At 37.3% G+C, this 22,710-nt stretch overlaps 2 protein-coding genes across 2 annotated transcripts in view; both read right to left on the bottom strand.

Annotated features, from left to right (window-relative positions):
- The window catches only part of LOC146483646 (uncharacterized), a 63,338-nt gene that overhangs the window by 376 nt on the left and 40,252 nt on the right, over nucleotides 1-22,710 (bottom strand). The window lies entirely within an intron of this gene.
- On the bottom strand, nucleotides 864-21,729 carry LOC146483649 (uncharacterized). Its single transcript, XM_085105602.1, has 8 exons — nucleotides 21,675-21,729; nucleotides 12,658-12,749; nucleotides 11,210-11,463; nucleotides 10,692-10,809; nucleotides 10,269-10,391; nucleotides 9,980-10,102; nucleotides 9,677-9,799; nucleotides 864-1,921 (listed from the first exon to the last, which is right to left on the bottom strand). The coding sequence occupies exons 2-8, from the start codon at nucleotides 12,746-12,748 to the stop codon at nucleotides 864-866; spliced, it is 1,890 nt and encodes a 629-aa protein (XP_084961728.1). The 5' UTR covers nucleotide 12,749; nucleotides 21,675-21,729.

Raw genomic sequence — 22,710 nt, 5'->3', positions numbered from 1 at the left:
GTAAAGTAACGAGTCGCTTTCGAAATTCCCTCCAGGCATCGAGCTAGCAAAGGCAAGGAATTTGTTGCCGTTGATGTCAAAAAACTGCACATCAGCTGCTCCATTTGTTGGAAGCTCCTGTACTTTGGAAAAGCTGTTTCCTGACTACTTGTATACAAGTGGGTTTCCAATGTAAATGGTAAACACGCCCAGTCTCACCCCTCTGACCCTTAATCCGAGAAAAGCTGTTACGGCTCTGATTTTTAAATAATCTCGTTACAGGTAATATAACTTTTTAGCTTTAAAAAGCTAAAAGTTATTTAACCTGTAACGAGATTAAGGAGTTGCTAAATGGCCACTAAATATGTGTAAGACAGCAATCAACTAACGCCAGCGAGGAAAAACAAAAACTAATCAATGTTTTCTTTAGATCCTAGCCGCCTTCTGCACCATCCCTTCAATTACCTCTAAAGCTCAGTGAAATCATCATTAAATAAAAAAGGTATTTGTCTAGATATTCTCAGGCCTTCTTAGTAACCTTTCAGTCCTTTTCTGAAATCTGATTTCCTCGCTAAAAAAAAAGTCTGGTGGTATGCTCCCCTTTGACGTGTGACTAAACGAGTCAAGTACCCTACAGGGTAAGCAACCATTGTAGTAACGAAAATTACAATGTTTACTGATAATATAAATAAGCTGCATGTAAACTAAGCTTTATAATGTTAACACTATCTTTGCAAAGTTGTACTTGTTTCTCACAACTTTATATCCTATCGTGCTTTATGTTTGATACATATTTTTGATTTAAGTAAATCTTTTTCGAGTTTTTGGCGTGTTTGTAATTGTTGGCTTAACGTAGTTCCTTTCCCTCCAAACCTCAGAAACAGTTATTTGTAGATCCATTTATACAGTTCACTGTTGGTGTTGTATCCCCCGTCTTTTTCTTCCTTTGCAATTGCCAGGTAAATGTGACCTTTGTACTCAAATGACTTCATATCATACGCTCCATAAGTTAACTTTTCTTGGTATTTCACGAATTGTGATACTTTGAACTGATACACATCTGAAAAACCCTTCGAGTTGGCCACACCAAGGTACGTTTCGTGGCAGATCTCAAATGGATGCATGGCTCTGGCTCCACGAGTGGGAATGGACTGGAAATGGACGAACCTGCTGCCATTCCACTTGTAAATGAACGAAAAAATGTTGGAACTTGCCTTTTTTCTTTCATTTGCAAAGGTGAGGAATGTCTCATCGTTGTGGATAAAGGACTTCACACCGCGGCAGCCATATGTCTGTAGAGTCTGCACTTTAACAAAGTGTTTCAGTTTGACTGACCACTTGTATACAGGAGATTGGACAGAATAATATTTTCCGAGTCTTAAATGGTTTGCAAAAGCTATAAAAGTTTCATTGTTTATTACAAATGCCGTGCTCCCCATCGCTTGCGTGGTTTCTATCTTCTGAAACTTTTTAAACTGGTTTACTTCCAATTTGTAGATGATTGAGTTTGCACTAGTAGAACTCGTAACGGCGAGAAACATTTCCGACAACATTTGAAAGAAATGAAAGTTGGTTGCTCCATTTGTTGTAAGGTTTTGGAAAACAACAAACTGTTGTCCATCCCACTGGTAAATGACCGAGTTCAGGCGGCTTTTAACGCCATTGTAGCGGTTGGCAACAGCAAGATAATGTTTGTCGGCGATCGTGAAATATTCGAGATGACGTCCTCCTTTGGTGTTTATGGATTGGTAATGAGAGAAATTTCCAGTTGAATCGTTCAGTTTGTAGATGGAAGAGCTCGTCTGATGTCCGTTTTGATCACCGAAAAAGTTGGCGAAGGCGAGGAAAAGACTCCCATTAATTCTGAACTGTTCAACAGCGCGTGCTCCTCTGGTCGGAAGATCTTGATATTTTTCGAAGAGAGACAAACTACTGGAACAATCTTAGGTGAAAAGAAAAACAAAAGTGCCTTCAATCATTTAAAAGTCTATAGGACAAGGAAATAATCAACGTAAAATGATCATTCAAGGATGAAATGGAGGGAACGGGAAAAATGACCTAAACACAAACGTACATCTTGGAAAACAAGACGATGAATTATTCCTTTTATAATTAAAACATAAGTGACCATCCCCACTATGTACAAGGAAGCTAACCACTAAAACCAAAATACGGTCCCGGCAAAAATTGGAAACGGCGATTCTCGTCTACAAGCAGATTATTAAACTAATCCTGGGTTAACGTGAAGTTTGATTCGAGTTTAATAACTAAAGAAAAAGCATTTTTCCAAAACATGTTTGCCCTTCAGCTTTTAATATTAGACTTTTCTCAACCTTTAGCTAAAAGTCAGCTTTTAAAAACATTTTTACAGCAGTGATTATATTGGCGTGAACACCAGTAAAATATGTCTGGAAAGTTTATTGTGTTGTAACCAATCACAGGCGAGATCTTCACACCACAGAAACCATAGGCAACGAACGGTTTCCCATCGGTCACGGAACAAATCATTTTCGTTTTGTTTGAGATACAAGCTGTCTTATTAGGAATTTAAAACACCGCTGTTCCCCAAGATCAGTGCCGAGGGCCGCATCCAGTTCATCGTTCGATTAAAAAAAAATAATTTAAAGCCAACGCGATGGTCAATTCATATCTGAAAAAATTTTTCTAAGAAGAATTCGACATAAACAACTCTCGAATTTCAACTTTATTATAACCTTCCTTATAACCTTGCTAAGTTACACGTATGAGACGACGAAACATGTACTTTGTAGGGTGACAGAAAAAAAAGTAACTGCAACACTTTCGCCTATTCTAGTGTAAAAACACAACGTTTATGTCCTTGGCCGACGTATCTCCGCTCCAAGTGAAAGTTAAAACTACATAATGATATACAAAATATTTTTAACATATAGTTGTTACACCGGGGTGTTATAAGCCTAAGAATTACAATTGATATGGGTGGAATCTTACTGAACTGTTTACTGACACACTTGAATTTGCCCCGTTGTTTACACTGAAACCATTATAAAATGAATTTTCGGGAGGATTAGCAGGCGAAGAAATGAGAATTAGCGCAGCACTTTCCTTGAAAGAACTTACTTGTCCTTTACAGGAGTCAATCAGGTAAGGTAAGCGCCAATCCTCTGATTCCGGTGGTATATTATTTTCAAGCGCTTTATTAAGGTGGCCGAACACAGTTTGCGCGCGCTTTACAGATTCTGTTAGTGACGCTATTAAGCGCGCGCTAGGGTTGTGGTACGCAAATACGGCGGTCGATAAAGTGATCCCTCAATTTCACATGAAATGAATAATAAAGTTAAGTTTTGATCCTAAATAACTAAGTTTCTCGTTTCTGGACTCTTTTTCTTTTCTTTCCGAGCAAAAAAATCATTCACCAAGACCTTTTGCATCCTTTTCATCTTTGCCATGAAACCCAATTAAAGCCACGCATGCGCATTAGACCAAACAATTGTGACTGGTTGTTTTCGTGGAAATGAACTGTTTTCTAAGGAACCGCTCATTAGAATTTTGTGACATTTGGCATGAAAATAGTTCCCTAAAAGCGTAACTCGCCTACAAAGAGAAATCTAAATCTAACAGAGGGTATCTTCACAAAACAGTAAGATGCAAAATCAATATTTACAGGAGATCTCTCTGTTAAAATTACATGAAAGTAGTGCAACTGTGTCAGTGTTTTGTGTGCTTTTCTGGATACAAAAAATGAAAAAAATCTAATAAGTGCATTTTCTAAAAATAAAGGAAACCTACTATTTATGGACGTTTTATTGTTCGCTGCGTTGCCATGGAAACGGTACTTAGCTCAACAAGGCGTACGAAAATACATTTCTTCTTACTTAGTCTTACCCCATACCAATTTTGGGCGTCCAGAAATACATAGTTTCCAAATAACGTCTTCTTACAACTGTACACTAAAAAACTGTATTCGGCCTTCTTAAGGTAAAGCAGATCTTTATCAAGCTCTTGACGATTCAGATATTTTACTGGATTCAGACGTTTCACGCGTGGATTCAATACGGCAAAAAAATTCCCGCGCGATCGCTGAACCTGTTAACATAAATTGTTTCAGAGATTACTTGGCCGTTTCCTTATTTTTTCTTAGCACGGTTAGAATTTTTTAAGTTTCACTGATTGATTTTCCCAGTTCTGGATGTTTGTCTTTCAAATTACATTTAGTGTGAGAATCACATGCAATTCCGCGGCAATTGTTCCTGTTATGGCCACACTGATGACAGTGACTGCAAATTTTTCCGCGGGAATCGTTTTGCGGTAAATCATTTTCGCCTTTAAGCTTTGCCAAATGGTCTTCTGCACTTGAAATATGTGCCTCCAAAAAACTGAGATTTTCAACAAGCTCTTGGTTACGGCGGTCTAGAGGAGAATCGATTTTGCGTGTAGTAGTACTGCTTGAGTTTGGTGCAGTTGCCGTCTCTCCTTCGGCTGGCCAAGTTTGTGGTTCTTTACCAGCTAAACTGCAATTGCTTCGGCATTAAATGTGCAGTACTGCCAGGTTCTTGTGATTTAATAAGCTTAAGTTGTCGCAGTTCGTGGTCCAGTGCTCGCTTCTCCGCGAGAGGCAAACGTTTCGGCGACGGGAATGTATAGTCGAGATCGCCGTCTTGAAGATAATGTAAGGATTTGTGAGTCGAAAACCCCCGGGATTCAAATTCATCCGCCAATCTTTCTATTCCTGGTATTCCAATTTACATAAGCCACTGTTTTACTTCTGACATTTCCGTATTTTTCAGAACTCTTCTGAAAAAGAATTAAGAGCAATTCTCCCACGCACCTGCAACGTACGCGTTTTTTAGTGGCATGTGGTAAAACATGGACTGGAGTAGAGTGGACTGGATTTGTAAAACATGGACTGGATTGGTAAGAGGTGGATTGGTAAAAGGTGGATTGGTAAAACGTGGATTGGTAAAACGTTGATTGGTAAAACAAGAAATGAAACAATAAACTTTATTTTGTTTGCAGATCTTTTTCTTTCTCTTTTTATCTTGATTATCCATACAGTGATCCGATCAAACAATGTCAATGGTATACATTCCAAATAATTCATTCTTTACTTTTACTATTAATTCACTTCAACATTAACTGTAACGAAATCATAATAAGCAATAATTCCCTAGTTTTCTTTATATTGTATCAGAACGTAAATGCAATATTTCCGCATTAGTTCAACGACAACAACAACAAAAAAAGAAATGCTGTTAACACTGTTAAATCAACAAAAGTTTTACAATAATGTCCAAACGTTCGGCCTAGTAACGAAACAACAGAACTGAGACTTGGAGATGTTGTTTATTTATTACCATTTTATAACATTTGAATTTATCAGCTTTTTTCATGAAATGGTTTCGAATTTATTTTTGATGGCGTGACAGTGAAAACCACTGATACATGCATCCATAAATAGTACGGCTGGAATGAATGTTTTGACCTTTGACCAATTTAATTTTGCATAATTTAAATTTTGGCGCGAAAGCTTCACGGCGCGCTCGTGATCGAGATGGCGGCTTTCAAGCTTCCATCTCTTTCTATTAAAAAGCGAAGACGGCAGTTTTCTTTGCCAGAGTTTAGATGGAATACAATATGCATAAAGGAAGAGATAGGGAGTGGCACATTTGGATCTGTTTATTTGGCGAAATGCACCGACGAGGAGCATTGTGTTGTCATCGAGACATATATGTAAATATTAAGCAAGTAATGAACAACGTTTGTTAAAAGCGTTTCTATCACAGATTTTTTTGCACCTGCAAGAGGTTACGATTACGATCTTAAAAAAAATTGATGCAAAAAAAATCGCGCTAACTTTAGTTCACAGCTACTAAGCTGAAGAGTATAACCTTACGGTTTTTTAGATCACCTGTCGAATCAGGGGAGCATCATCATGTATTAGGTATTTCATCATCTTGTATTAGGTTTAGCGAGGTGACCAGCGTCACATTTACATTTATTGTTGCTGTTGTTTCGTTACTAGGCCGAACGTTTGGACATTATTGTAAAACTTTTGTTGATTCAACAGTGTTAACAGCGTTTCTTTTTTTGTTGTTGTTGTCGTTGAACTAATGCGGAAATATTGCATTTACGTTCTGATACAATATAAAGAAAACTAAGGAATTACTGCTTATTATGATTTCGTTACAGTTAATGTTGAAGTGAATTAATAGTAAAAGTAAAGAATGAATTATTTGGAATGTATACCATTGACATTGTTTGATCGGATCACTGTATGGATAATCAAGATAAAAAGAGAAGGAAAAGGATCTGCAAACAAAATAAAGTTTATTGTTTCATTTCTTGTTTTCCCAATCCACGTTTTACCAATCCACGTTTTACCAGTCCACCTTTTACCAATCCACCTCTTACCAATCCAGTCCATGTTTTACAAATCCAGTCCACTCCACTCCAGTCCATGTTTTACCACATGCCTTTTTTAGTTACGGGAAATAAAATTAGACTTGTTGACAGCTGTCAAAGATGTCTGGCATTTGCCTCTGATTTTGTTTGTCTAGTCACGTGATTTCAGTTTTAGTCATTATGAGTTCCTTGTTGAAAAAACTTCTCACGGATATATTTGACGGTATTTCGCCCGGTAAACAGACACCATCCAACCGATACTGTCCTTTGTAGCTCGTTACTATACAAGCTTGGCCTGCATACTGAGCTTTTCAAATTCCAAGTAAGAGCACACATTTTCAGTTAGAACTGACTCCTTACGTCCACTTAGAGCCCTTCGCGGGACAGAATGATTGTTTTCATTGTATTTCTTTATGACTTTCGTAATAAATCCGGTACTAACTCGTGCTTGAGCGCTTATTTCTCTGATTGACAAACCGTTGTTGTGAAGATCTAAAACGTTTTCCGAGATTACTTGAAGATAAGGTTTCCCCATGTCGTAGATTTGGCCATGTCGATTCTCCCTCACGTGACTCACCCTACATTAGCTACCAAAAGAAACAAATTACCAAAATAGTAACTCTCCCTCACCTAGCAAAAAAGTGTTTATGCTTGCTGCAATAGCCGCGAAGCGATGGAAATCAGAAACCTCTAGCGGCTTATCTTGACACATTGTAACTTGCGATCAGGCCTAACTACCGATTTCGATCGTTACAAAAAGTCCGGCCCGGCACATTGGCTTTGTAATTTATTTCAAAATCGCTCAAACCTGTATTCTTCGCTATTATAGCACAAAGGGTAAACAAATAGGAAGGAAAAGCAATTGCTTATTTGTAAATAGATTGAATGTTAAAACAAAACGAGTATAATTTGTTCCGTGACTGAAAAGAAGCCGTTCGTTGCCAGTGGTTTCTGTGGTGTGAAGATCTCGCCTGTGATTGGTTACAACAGAATAAACATTCCAGACATATTTTAGGTGTTCACGCCAATATAAGAGACTTTAAGCATCGACGACGGGAACGGCAACGGCGACGTGAGATTGTGAGGGAAAACCCAAATGTCACATTGTGCATGTCTGGCGGGAAATATCTAGACGTTCTTCTCCGGGGCCCGACGTGAGAAAGCTTCGTTTGGCGTTGCCCGAAAACATGAGTACCATTTCACATATTTTACCTCCGTTTCGCCCCGAAAAAATGATATTTTTAATATCGCTTGGCACTTAAGGATACTGTAGGCAAATTACGCGTTGAGTTTTTGTTTTATTTTTTCCGAAACTATAATAACTTCATCAGTCGGCTGTTTCAAAACAGAAAGCTAGTGACGATGCCTGCAAAATTAGAAATGACTTGCGAGTCTGACACTAATTATCAATGTTTCTCTCTAACATCAGTGTAACATTACTTTTTCTTATTAAAAACGAGACACACTAGAACTTTTAATTTACATTTAAGCTGGAGAAAAATAAACAGTCTATGTTGCTCAAAAATAGCATCCAGACCACAAACCACTGTGTCATATCGTAGGTTTCAGTTCAAATTTTTAGATGTAAAGATAACGAAATTCTCACGCGTGCTCGCACTGCTAAAGCGTTTCTTGAAATCCCAGCCTTCGATGCAGAACATTTGAAGTAAATAAATGTTAATCTAGTTGCTATTTCTAGTTATATCGGTGATTTTTATTACGACCTAAAAATATATCAAATGGGCTGAATTGTCTACATCGGAAAACTGCAACTCCGACAAACACGTTCTCGTTAACAGCAGTAAAAATTCTTCATCGGTTATTTCATTATTAAAATCGATTTCTGACTTCTTTTAATGAAGACTTGATGGGTGCTTTCAATCCGACGAAATTTTCGAAAATTTCGGGTGGGAATCGAATGGAACAGCATCTTTTCCGGAAAAGATTTTCGAAAATTTAGGACAACCTTCTCAGCTGTTCCCGAAAAGTGGAAACCGACCGAAATTTCCGAAAATTCAAATCGAATATAATTTTTGGTGAATGGGAAGCGCTCATCCTATTTAATCCTCTTCGAGGGAAGTTGTCGTCGCATTGCACCTGCTTAATTGCTTCCAATTTCGCGACGCAACCGCGTCCTCTCCTCAGTCTTTCCTCGGTTTCTCCGTCGCCGTTGCCGTTCCCGTCATCGATGCTTTTAAAAAGTCTCTTATAATCACCGCTGTAACGAGCGAGATACAAACCTCAATTAGCTTTTAATCGGGAATCAGCGTTACTGAATCGGCTTTCGAACAACTAGGCCGTGGATTGTAACCAAAAGCTTCTCAACTAACGTATAACCCAAGACGAGCCAAATATTAAGGTCATCCCAATGTTATCATACAAAATGATATACCAACTTTTCCAGTGCTGAGCCACTCCTGTTACTCGAAAGAACATTTTCTTACGCTACAGGTATACGCCTGTGTGGCAAGCACCAGAAAAGGGAGAGACAAGAGAAATTGAGCGCGGAGAAAAGCGAAAAGTGTTCCTTTCCTTCTTCATCACTTTGTGTGCCACAATCTTTTCACAGACTTGTCTTGTCCTCCACTTCATCTCTGCCACTCCCCTTTCTAATCCCTACCAAACAGGGCCCAGTTGCTCGAAGTATGGTTAGCGCTAACCCGGGTTAAATGCTATGACAACCTATAGGTTTTAATACCTCTTAACCAATGGTTAGTGCTGACCATGCTTCGAGCAACTCAGCCCAGGCTGCTAACAGTAATACCGGCTCTGGACTGCAGTTACAAGTTTGATTCAGCCTAAAGCCAATAATACAAAATGCTACGGAATTCAACATATGTTCTTAAAACACTTTAAGCGACCTCTAGACTTGTTGGCGCTATTATTACTTGTTTTCTGTTTTCTTTTATCACGGAACAGTGCCAGGTTAAATTCCATTCAACGACGTGCGACAACGCTCAGCACAAAACAAAACAAAACGAAAATACGGCAAGTAACGAAGAATAAAAGCATGTTTATTTAGCCAACAATTACCATCACGTGAAATAAATTTAAAGCCTTGATAGAGGACATTACCCAAGATCGGTTCTCACATGTTCTCAACGTGAAATTAAGCGTAACAAAATGTTACACTTCGAATACAACCTAACTTTGTTGGAACATATTTTTCTTAGGTTATCTTACTTTCTTACTTTACACAATCGTTGAATTCGGCCAAAAATTGCTACATTTTGCGATTTGACCAGGAGATTAAAACCTGGCAAAAAACAAAGACCAGAAAGAGACTACCAAAGAGAATAAAACAACAAAGTTTTACCTGAACATGAGCGTCCGTCACCAGTGAACCCCGGCTTACAGGTGCAATTAAAGGATCCATGGGTATTCAGGCAGGATGCATTTTCGCTGCAGTCGTGTATTCCTTTAGTGCATTCGTCAATATCTAAAACAATAAGAAATGACAAAAAGTGATTTAACCGTTTCGACAAAGAACAAATGCAACTGGTTTAATAATTGAAATAGCCAATCATTTTTTTGTTTCGTTGAAGGATTACAAATTGCTCAACGCCAAATTTACCTTACAACAATAACCTCCAAAAATGAATAGAACGGTAAAATGTACCTAAACATGATCGTCCATCACCATTGAGCCCCTGATTACAGGTGCAATTGAAAGATCCAGGGGTATTGACACAGGATGCATTCTTGCTGCAGTCGTGGATGCCTTTTGCACATTCATTGATATCTGAAAAATGTAAAATTACAGAATCGAGATGAAATCACTTGGACAAGGATTAAATTAACTGGTTCAACAACTGGAATAGCTAATTGATTTTTTTTTCCTGAAAACTAAACTTCAAAATTACTTCAACACAATAATCTAAAAAGATGAAAAGAACGGCAAATTGTACCTGAACATAATCGTCCATCGCCAGTGAACCCCGGATTACAGGTGCAATTGAAAGATCCAGGGGTATTGACACAGGATGCATTCTTGCTGCAGTCGTGGATGCCTGTTGTGCATTCATTGATATCTGAAGAATGTAAAATTACAAAAATTGAGATTAAACCGCTTGGAAAAGGATTAAATGGAACCGGTTTTACAACTGGAATAGCTTATTGTTTTTCACCTAAGGGATTACCACAAAGTGCTAATTTACCTTTACACAATCCACAAGGGAAATGAATAGAACGGCAAATTGTACCTAAACATAATCCTCCGTCACCAGAGAACCCTGGCTTACAGGCGCAATTGAACAATGAAACAAGCTAAATATAAATGGAAAGGCAAATTAAAGCTGAGTACATGAGCTGACCAAACTTATAGTATTTACCTTTTTCACAGTTTTCTCCTGTAAATCCGGATGCACATACACAGAGGTACTTTTTGTCAGTGTAGCCAAACAGGCATTTGGCGTTGTTGATGCAAGGTTTGAGAATCGAGCAAAGATTCTGATGGGAAAAAGAAACACACCTGTAACACACCGCTCCTATCCTCTCAAGCTAGGTCACAATATCAAATTTAATCATAAAGTGACGAACGAGATACATAGTACCCAGCTGGCTATAATTACTTGATAAATGCCAGCCCGTGTAAAATAATGATGTTGTTAAAACCTACTATAGATATCAGTGCAGGGAAAAAGTGTCAATCACATGACTAACCAAGAATGGCGCCAAAACTTGCGACATGCTTCATTTGCTCGTGGCAAAGCTGAACAATTTCAATATATAATTTCGATTCAAAAAAAGGAGTACAATGTCTCTGCCATTTCTCTGCAATAGCGTTAGAATGTCCACTTATATATAGTATATCCACTTATACATATATTTTTAGATCTACAGCTCATACCTCAGTGGCTCCATATGTCCAGCCAGGCCTTTTTATTACGTCTTCCGGATACTGGAAGTGATCCGAATTACTCAATTCACAAATCATTTTGTTGTCAATTACTGGTCCAATGTTGACTGAAACGCACTCGCTCTCCATTAGGCAATGATGTTCGCATAATCGGAATTTGGATTCAATTGTAAGATTCAAAATGACGTGATCCTCCAGGTAATATCCATGATTTGGTGGCAGAAATTTGATAGTTCGACAGCTCCCTAAGAAAAAAAATAAAGTTCTTAGTCATAAACATCGTTTAAAAAAAAAGGATGAATAAAATACTCTGACAAAGAGAGGAAGAAAGAAAGATCGAAGGGATTTCTAACTTATAGGCTTTGTGATTGGCCTTTCGTTATGTGGTGTGATGTTCGCGTGATTAGGGTCAGGGTCCAAACAAATGCTGAGAGCATCGTTGAGGTTTTTCAGGCTTTTTCTTCGCAACGGCTCAGTTAAAAGTTGCGTAAATAACTGCGAGGGTCTTTCTTCTATGTAATCTTTCACCCGCAGTTCAGACATATGTTTCATATATTCATAGTCATAGTAATATCTTTTTCAACCGAAGTTGCAAGGAGAAAAGTGAACATGAGATTTAATTTATTACGGATTTTCTCAGAGTTCCTTGAATGAGAAAACTATAACAGTATTCATCGATTTCTTCACCCTCACTTCCTAACCAGCGATAAGACTTTTTCCATCCCAGGCCTTTATTTTCTAATCCTAGATCTGTTGTTTAGTCGTTTATTATTCGGCTAGAGTATGCAACATCGAAAAAACTGCTGCTCTTATAAAATTGGCGCGAAAAGAGGACGCGCTCTTCAGTTAATTTAGTTATTTAAATCATTCCGCATATCTCGTATTTCGCATAATTATGTTATTCCGCACGTCATACCACATGCCATTCCCCAAACTCATTCAGTTCGCTTTTTACCCTCATCGGTCAAAGAACCAGCAGTATGTAAGACAGAAAAAGTCGTCATGATTTTAGATTTTATCTAAAGAAACGAGTGATATTTGGGATCGAAAGTTTAAGTGCCAGAATAAAACAAGTTAAATTAACATTTAGACTTGATCACAGACGAAATCTCGAATTTTGCACTCTGTCTAAACTAAAATTTTCGCTCAAAAATCCATTTGACTTCTTGCATGTCCAAAGAGTGATAGCTCAGCGTGATTTTTGCCAATAAATTGCATCAAAAGATAAAGAAAATAATATTTAGCTTCCATAATCAGTAACGATTCTAAGAACATTGTATATGCAGTGATAGTTTTACGGCCAGGTAAGTTAACGGAACGTTCGAGAAACGGGCGTCTGTAGGTCTAACGTCTTAGACGATGTAAACGCCTCTAATATAAAACAGCTAATGACGCCTTTTGGTTTGGAATTAGCAATAAATTAAGACTCGTTTTCTCACCTTGCTGGGCATCAGTGCTGCATACCGGCCAAGCTCCCCAAAGATAACAGAGGAATAGGTAGTCAAGTATGGAGAAGTAACAACCTGCCATACTTGAATAGAAAAAAAAAATAAATAAAATAAATGAAATGGAAATTTGTTCAAGGACCAATTAGAAAATGATAAAGATATATGCTGTATTCATCATTTCAGCTATGGAAAATTCTTTGAGTTCCTACAGAAAGAATAGTCGGAGGTATCTTTTCCGTCCCCACAGAGAATTTCGTTCCAGTGAAGTTTGATTTTCACATGGAAGAGAAATGAACTAAAAATTAAGTATGCTAGCGCTTCTGCGACAAGTTGTCCACAAAAATCTTCAACTCGAAGAACTGAAGATAAATATGTTGTCGACGAAATCTATCACTTCACCACTAGGTTTATTAATAATATTAAAGAATTGCATAAAAGAAAAGAAGAAGAAGAAGAAGAAGAAGAAGAAGAAGAAGAAGAAGAAGAAGAAGAAGAAGAAGAAGAAGAAGAAGAAGAAGAAGAAGAAAAAGAAGAAGAAGAAGAAGAAAAAAAAAAGGGAAAAATGTAGTTAAATGCGACGATCTATGTCACTGGCATGGTCTATATTTTACCGTCCCCAAAGCACTAAGAGGCTAGTCTACAAACTAACGACACAAACCATCAGTGAGCCCATTATTTCGTAGCCTCAGACTAAAAACGTTATAAATTTGGTAAAACCAAAATTATACTGGAAGCTTTTATAGGTTTATTTTTTAACCCGACAAGGAGCCGGCCCAATTTGCACTAAATTTTGTTAATAAACTAGAAAACAAGCAACAACACACTCACCGCAGAAATCATTTTTAAACAAGGTTAATTCATACGGCCTCGAAATAACGATCGAAAGGCAACCCAACCTATGAATGTTTTCCAGCTTAAAGTATTAGTTGAAGGAAGTAGAATATTTTCAATACATTGCGCCAGATTGTAGATTTTACCGAGCTAGTGTTTGCAGACTGTTTAGATCTCCCATAATTTCAGATTTCTTAAACAATGTGGCTTTGTCGGTTATACGGGTGCGTCCAAGAGTTTCATTTTGGTGGAATACTAGTTCGAAAGATATCACCAGTCTCACTCGAAATCGAAACACAAATGTACAATGGCATGAGCCAAAATTGTGCTTGACGCGTTTGACAAGGCTCTCGTCTTCATTTGGTTTTATTGAAGGACAAAATGCACCATGTAATTTTCTCATAACAGAGAAATCCTTTCATTTATTGTGGTTGCCAAAACTTCCATAATACGGCATAAAATATTTTCATGTTGTTTCCGTTAACGAGTCTCTTATCAGTGATAGAAACCGACGTTTCGGTGCATCTCTCGCCATTATCAAGGTTATATAGAAAGAACATAACAAGAACATCCGTTCAAAAGACATCACCCGTCTCAGTTAGAAATTTGGATTAAATTGTAAAGAAAGAAAAGCGTTATCTTTGACGAAAGGTCACTTAAAACTTTAGCAACGCTGAAAAATTAATCCCATTTGTGTTCGGAGAAAAAGTACGTGGTAAAATTACGAAAAAAAGCCCGCTGGCATTTTGAAAAGCCAACAACAGCTCGTAAATTCGAGAAAAAGTATTCAGTTCCCTAAAACATTCAGCTAAAGAAAACGAACGGATCAAGCTGCGTCAACTTGTGAAAATATACGTTTTGGAGGTCATAAATTGATGCGAGATTTTTTAAGGTAACAACGTTTTAACAATTTTTGTTGGGTGCTCTGGGTTTTACGCTGAAAGGAGGAAATTATCTACACACAAACTTGCATTTTGTAAGCAAAAACGAGATTCGTTCTGGTCGCGCCGGGCACGTTCCTCTTCTTAAAAAGCGAAATAAGTCGAAATAGAAAGACAAATGTGCACTGACTTGGGCGAAAATTGTGCTTGACGAGTTTGACAAGGCTCTCATCTCCACTTGGTTTTATTGAAGGACAAAATGCACCATGAAATTTTCTCATAACAGAGGAATCCTTTCATTCTTTATTTGTTGTTGCCAAAACTTGCATAATACGGCATAAATTATTTTCATTTTGTTTCCGTTTAATTAGTCTCCTATCGTTGGCCAGAAATGCGAAACAAAGAGTTCACGAAATGGCAAAATCATTTAATGCTCGAACTTCTCTGTGTGGTAATATTTAAATTTCAATTTGAACACAAAATATGACCTAAGTTTGATAAGTAAGTTGGTAGAGCAAAATTTTAACTATGTTTGGTTGGATGCTCTGGGTTTTACGCTAAACGAAGAAAATTGCATACACACAAACTTGCACGTTGTAAGCAAAAACGAGATTCGTACTGGTCGCGTCGGGACGTTAATTTCTCTTCTAAACAAATGAAATAGCTCGAAATCGAAAGACAACAGTACACTGGCTTGGGCCAAATTTGTGCTTGACGAGTTTGACAAGGCTCTACTTGGTTTTATTAAAGGACAAGTGGTTGCCAAAACGTCCATAATACGGCATAAAATATTTTCATTTTGTTTCCGTTCAATTAGTCTCGTTTCGTTGGCCAGAAATGCAAAACAAAGAGTCCACGAACTGGCAAAATCGTTTAATGCTCGAACTTCTTTGTGTGGTAATATTTAAATTTCAATTTGAAACTCCGTTTGACTTTCCTGTTTTAAAGACCAATAAAAAAAAGTTCACCAAGGCTATCGCCTCCACTTGGTTTTATTGAAGGACACAATGCACAATGTAATATTCTCATAACGGAGGAATCCTTTCATTCTTTGTGGTTGCCCAAACTTCAATGATACGGCATAAAATATTTTCATTTTGTTTCCGTCTAATTACCCTCGTATCGTTGGCCAGAAATGCAAAACAAAGAGTTCACGAACTGGCAAAATGGTTTAATGCCGGCTCAAACTTCTTACTGTGGTAATATTTAAATTTCATTTTAAACACGAAATATGACCTAAGCTCCCAGTTGGTTTGATAAGTAAGTTGGTAGAGCAAAATTTTAACTAGTTTTGGTTGGGTGCTCTGGGTTTTACGCTAAACGAAGAAAATAGTATACAAACAAACTTGCACGTTGTAAGCAAAAACGAGATTCGTATTGGTCGCGTCGGGACGTTAATTTCTCTTCTGAACGAACGAAATAGCTCTAAATTGAAAGACAACAGTACACTGGCTTGGGCCAAAATTGTGCTTGACGAGTTTTACAAGGCTCTTGTCTCCACTTGGTTTTATTGAAGGACACAATTCACCATGTAATTTTATTATAAATTTTCTCATAACAGAGCAATCCTTTCATTCTTTGTGGTTGCCAAAACTTCCATAATAGGGCATAAAATATTTTTAATTTGTTTCTGTCGAATTAGTCTCTTATTGTTTGCCAGAAATGCAAAACAAAGAGTTCACGAACTGGCAAAATCGTTTAATGCTCGAACTTCTTTGTGTGGTAATCTTTAAATTTTAATTTGAAACTCCGTTTGACTTTCCTGTTTTAAATACCAAGAAAATAAAGCTCACTAACGGCGGCCGAACTTGTTTACATGGATATAATTGTTATTATTATTTCTTTTTTACCTTTCTGGGCATCTGAGTAGTACTGCAGCCGCACTTCACAAGAAATAGCAGATCAACAAACTCGAACTGAGACGATCTTTACCCCCGAACAATGATTCACTGTGTGTATAATTGGTGAATACGAGAACTAGAAAGATATGGATTGGAAGTGGCAGGTGAATATTGATCACAATTGGATGGAGAAGATTGTCATCCATCTGGGAATGACAGAATTAAATAATGACACCAAACCACCTTGTCATCTACTATTGACTGTCGGATGACTTTTAAGGAAAGATACTAACTTAAGCACTAACACCAATTTGTTTTTCTTCCTTAAAAATTTCTATGAAAAAGAAAATAAGGGAGGGAAAAGAAGGGATATGTGGAAGACGTATATATTATGCTTGACTAAGACGAAGATCCCTTACACAATGGTACTGAAAGTGGCGGTTTTTTTTACAGTTTCCAGTAGAAATATTCAAAACAGGAAGCTTTAACCAGCAAACAGGCTTACCGCCTGGCGCCTGCGTAGGGGATAAATTAACTGACAGAAAATTGAAAATGTCAATATGGAGAGACAGAATTCAGTACTGATATAAATATGAATGTATAAAAAAGAATATATTTGAACTGCAGTTGAAAGATGAAATAACAAAAAACGCAACTTAAAAAAGTTACGAAAAGAAAGCCTGAAAAAAATTCAGGCAACTGCTTAGTTAAGTTGTGGCAATAACTGCAGCAGGGGCGTTTCTTCTATTTAATCTTTCACTGGCAGTTTAAATATATGTTTAATATATTCATATAGATTAATTCATCCTACACGGGTATATTACGAACACAAAATATGATCTGAGCTCCCAGTTGGTTTGATAAGTAAGTTGGTAGAGTAAAATTTTAACTATTTTTGGTTGGGTGCTCTGGGTTTTACGCTAAACGAAGGAAATTGTATACACACAAGCTTGCACGTTGTAAGCAAAAACGAGACTCGTGCTGGTCGCGTCGGACGTTAATTTCTCTTCTAAACAAACGAAATAGCTCGAAATTGAAAGACAATAGTACACTGGCTTGGGCCAAAATTGGGCTTGACGAGTTTGCCAAGGCTCTCGTCTCCACCTGGTTTTATTGAAGTACACAATGCACCATGTAATTTTTTCATAACAAAGGAATCCTTTCATTCTTTGTGGTTGCCAAAACTTCCATAATACGGCATAAAATATTTTCATTTTGTTTCCGTTTAATTAATCTCGTATCGTTGGCCAGAAATGAAAAACAAAGAGTTCACAAACTGGCAAAATCGTTTAATGCTCGAACTTCTTTGTGTGGTAATATTTAAATTTCAATTTGAACACAAAATATGACCTAAGCTACCAGTTGGTTTGATAAGTAAGTTGGTACAGCAAAATTTTAACTATTTTTCGCTGGGTTCTCTGGGTTTTACGCTAAACGAAGGAAATTGCATACACACAAACTTGCACGTTATAAGCAAAAACGAGACTCGTGCTGGTCGCGTCGGGACGTTAATTTCTCTTCTAAACAAACGAAATAGCTCGAAATCGAAAGACAACAGTACACTGGCTTGGGCCACAATTGTGCTTGACGAGTTCGAGAAGGTTCTCGTCTCTACTTGGTTTTATTGAAGGAAAACATGCACCATGTAATTTCCTCAGTCATAACAGAGGAATCGTTTCATTCTTTGTGGTTGCCAAAACTTCCATAATAGGGCATAAAATATTTTCATTTTGTTTCCGTTTAATTAGTCTCGTATCGTTGGCCAGTAATGCAAAACAAAGAGTTCACGAACTAGCAAAATCGTTTAATGCTTGAACTTCTTTGTGTAGTAATATTTAAATTTCAATTTGACCACAAAATATGACCTGATATTCCAGTTGGTTTGATAAGTAAGTTAGTAGAGCAAAATTTTTAACTATTTTTGGTTGGGTGCTCTGGGTTTTACGTTAAACGAAGGAAATTGCATACATACAAACTTGCACGTTGCAAGCAAAAACGAGTTTCGTATTGGTCGCGTCGGGACGTTAATTTTTCGTCTAAACAAAGGAAATAGCCCGAAATCAAAACACAACTGTACACTGGCTTGGGCCAAAATTGTGCTTGACGAGTTTGAAAAGGCGCTCGTTTCCACTTGGTTTTATTGAGGGACAAAATGCGCCAGGTAATTTTCTCATAACAGAGGAATCCTTTCATTCTTTATTTGTTGTTGCCAAAACTTCCATAATACGGCATGAAATATTTTCATTTTGTTTGTGTTTAATTAGTCTCGTTTCGTTGGCCAGAAATGCAAAACAAAGAGTTCACGAACTGGCAAAATCGTTTAATGCTCGAACTTCTTTGTGTGGTAATATTTAAATTTCAACTTGAACACAAAATATGACCTCAATTCCCAGTTGGTTAGTTAAATAAGTTGGTAGAGCAAAATTTTAACTATTTTTGGTTGGGTGCTCTGGGTTTTACGCTAAACGAAGGAAATTGCATACACACAAACTTGCACGTTGTAAACAAAAACGAGATTCGTACTGGTCGCGTCGGGACGTTAATTTCTATTCTAAACAAACGAACTGGCTCGAAATCGAAAGACAACAGTACACTGGCTTGGGCGAAAATTGTACTTGACGAGTTTGACAAGGCTCTCGTCTCCACTTGGTTTTTATTGAAGGACACAATCCACCATGTAATTTTCTCATAACAGAGGAATCCTTTCATTCTTTGTTGTTGCCAAAACTTCCATAATAGGGCATAAAATATTTTTATTTTGTCTGCGTTTAATTAGTCTCGTTTCGTTGGCCAGAAATGCTAAACAAAGAGTTCACAAACTGGCAAAATCGTTTAATGCTTGAACTTCTTTGTGTAGTAACATTTAAATTTCAATTTGAACACAAAATTTGACCTAAGCTCCCAGTTGGTTTGATAAGTAAGTTGGTAGAGCAAAATTTTAACTATTTTTGGTTGGGTGCTCTGGGTTTTACGCTAAACGAAGGAAATTGCATACACACAAAATTGCACGTTGTAAGCAAACACGAGATTCGTACTGGTCGCGTCGGGACGTTAATTTCTCTTCTAAACAAAGGAACTGGCTCGAAATCGAAAGACAATAGTACTCTGGCTTGGGCCAAAATTGTGCTTGACGAGTTTGCCAAGGCTCTCGTCTCCACCTGGTTTTATTGAAGGACACAATGCACTATGTAATTTTCTTATAACAGAGGAATCCTTTCATTCTTTGTTGTTGCAAAAACTTCCATAATACGGCATAAAATATTTTCATTTTGTTTCCGTTTAATTAGTCTCGTATCGTTGGCCAGAAATGCAAAACAAAGAGTTTACGAACTGGCAAAATGGTTTAATGCTCGAACTTCTTACTGTGGTAATATTTAAATTTCCTTTTGAATCTCCATTTAACTTTCCTGTGTGAAAGACCAATAAATTAAAGTTTACTAACGGCGGCCGAACTTGTTTACATGGATAAAATTGTTATTAATATTGCTCTTTTACCTTTCTGGGCACTTGAGTAGTACTGCAGCCGCACTTCACAATAAATAGCAGATCAACAGACGATCTTTACCCCCGAACAATGATTTGCTGTGTGTATAATTGGTGAATGCGAGAACTAGAAAGATATGGATTGGAAGTGGCAGGTGAATATTGATCACAATTGGATGGAGAAGATTGTCATCTATCTGGGAATGACAGAATTAAATAATGACACCAAACCACTTTCTCGTCTATTGTTGATTGTCGGATGACTTTTAAGGGAAGATATTAACTTAAGCACTAATACCAATTTGTTTTTCTTCCTTGATAATTTTTTATGAGGAAGAAAATATGAGAGGAAAAAAAAGAGAGAGATGTGGAAGACGTATATATTATGCTTGACTAAGACGAAGATCCCTTACACAATTGTACTGAAAGTGGCGTTTCTTTTCACAGATTCCGTTAGAAATATTCAAAACAGGAAGTTTTACCAAGGGAACAGGCCTCCCGCCTGGCGCCTTAGTGCGTAGAGAATAAATTAACTGACAGAAAATTGAAAATGTCAATATGGAGAGACAGAATTCAGTACTGATATAAATATGAATGTATGAAATTATATTTGAACTGCAGTTGAAAGATGAAATAACAGAAACCAGAAAAACGCTTGCAGTTATTTAGGCAACTTTCGAATATTGCAAAAAGAAAGCCTGAAAAAAATTCAGGCAACTGCTTAGTTCAGTTGTGGTAATAACTGTAGCGGGGGCCTTTCTTCTACTTAATGATACACTGGCAGTTCAAATAGATGTTATATATAGTCAAATTAATTTATTCATCCTACACGGATATATTACGAACACAAAATATGACCTGAGCTCCCAGTTGGTTTGATAAGTAAGTTGGTAGAGCAAAATTTTAACTATTTTTTTTTTTGGGTGCTCTGGGTTTTACGCTAAACGAAGGAAATTGCATACACACAAACTTGCACGTTGTAAGCAAAAACAAGATTCGTACTAATGGCGTCGGGACGTTAATTTCTCTTCTAAACAAACGAAATAGCTCGAAATCGAATGACAACAGTACACTGGCTTCGGCCAAAATTGTGCTTGACGAGTTGACAAGTATCTCGTCTCCACTTGGTTTTATTAAAGGACAAAATCCACCATGTAAATTCCTCATAACAGAGGAATTCTGTCATTCTTTGTGGTTGCCAAAACTTTTATAATACGGCATAAAATATTTTTATTTTGTTTCCGTTTAATTAGTCTCGTATCGTTGGCCAGAAATGCAAAACAAAGAGTTCATGAACTGGCAAAATCGTTTAATGCTCGAACTTCTTTGTGTAGTAATATTTAAATTTTAATTTGAACACAAAATATGACCTGAGCTCCCAGTTGGTTTGATAAGTAAGTTGGTAGAGCAAAATTCGAACTATTTTTGGTTGGGTGCTCTGGGTTTTACGCTAAACGAAGAAAATTGCATACACACAAACTTGCACGTTGTAAGCAAAAACGAGATTCGTACTGGTCGCGTCGGGACGTTAATTTCTTTTCTAAACAAACGAAATAGCTCGAAATCGAAAGGCAACAGTACACTGGCTTGGGCCAAAATTGTGCTTGACGACTTTGACAAGGCTCTCGTCTCCACTTAGTTTTATTGAAGGACACGATGCACCATGTAATTTTCTCATAACAGAGGAATCGTTTCATTCTTTGTGGTTGCCAAAACTTCCATAATACGGCATAAAATGTTTTCATTTTGTTTCCGTTTAATTAGTCTCGTATCGTTGGGCAGTAATGCAAAACAAAGAGTTCACAAACTGGCAAAATCGTTTAATGCTCGAACTTCTTTGTGTGGTAATATTTAAATTTCAATTTGAAACTCCGTTTGACTTTTCTGTTTTAAAGACCAATAAAATAAAGTTCACTAACGGCGGCCGAACTTGTTTACATGGATATAATTGTTACTATTATTTCTTTTCTACCTTTCTGGGAATTTGAGTAGTACTGCAGCCACACTTCCCAAGAAAGAGCAGATCAACAAACTCGCACTGAGACAATCTCTACCCCTGAAAATGATTCACTGTGTGTATAATTGGTGAATACGAGAAGAAGAAAGATATGGATTGGAAGTGGCAGGTGAGTATTCATCACAATTGGATGGAGAAAATTGTCAACGATCTGGGAATTACAGAATTAAACCATGGCGCCAAACCACTTTCTCGTCTATGACTGACTGTCGGTTGACTTTGAAGGGGAGACAGTAGCGTAAGCATTTATGGCAATTTTTTTTTCTTCTTTGATAATTTCTATCAGGAAGAAAATAAGAGAGTGAAAAAGGGAGATATTTGGAAGACGTATACATTATGCTTGAATAAGACGAAGATCCCTTACACAATTGTACTGAAAGTGGCGTTTTCTTTTCACAGATTCCGTTAGAAATATTCAAAACAGGAAGTTTTACCCAGCGAACAGAACTCCCGCCTGGCGCTTGCGTAGGGGATAAACTAACTGACAGAAAATTGAAAATGTCAATATGGAGAGACAGAATTCAGTACTGATATAAATATGAATGAATGAAGATATATTTGAACTGCAGTTGAAAGATGAAACAGCAGAAAGCAGAAAAACACTCGCAGTTATTTACGCAACTTAAGAAAGTTGCGAAAAGAAAGCCGGCCTGAAAAAAATTAAGGAAACTGCTTAGTTAAGTTGCGTTAATAACTGCGTCGGGGGTCTTTCTTCTATTTAATCTTTCATCCGCATTTCAAATATATGTTTAATATATTCATATTCATTTATTCATCCTACACGGGTATATTACGAACACGCAATCTGACCTGAGCTCCCAGTTGGTTTGATAAGTAAGTTGGTAGAACACTGCACCACCATCGCATCTCATCGAGCTCATCGGTGCAAATACTGCTCAAGTTTCTTTTCGCAACTGCTAGAATTGTGCAAATAATTGCGCGGGTCTTTCTACGTGAATGACCTCCCTGATGTTGTGGTGAACTCGAAAGT

The sequence above is a fragment of the Pavona decussata genome, unplaced genomic scaffold, assembly GCF_977016875.1.
Source record: "Pavona decussata unplaced genomic scaffold, jaPavDecu1.1 SCAFFOLD_38, whole genome shotgun sequence".
In the NCBI taxonomy this organism is placed as follows: Eukaryota; Metazoa; Cnidaria; class Anthozoa; order Scleractinia; family Agariciidae; genus Pavona; species Pavona decussata.
Note: the sequence above shows the minus strand (reverse complement) of the source record. Positions and strands in the feature narration are given on the sequence as shown.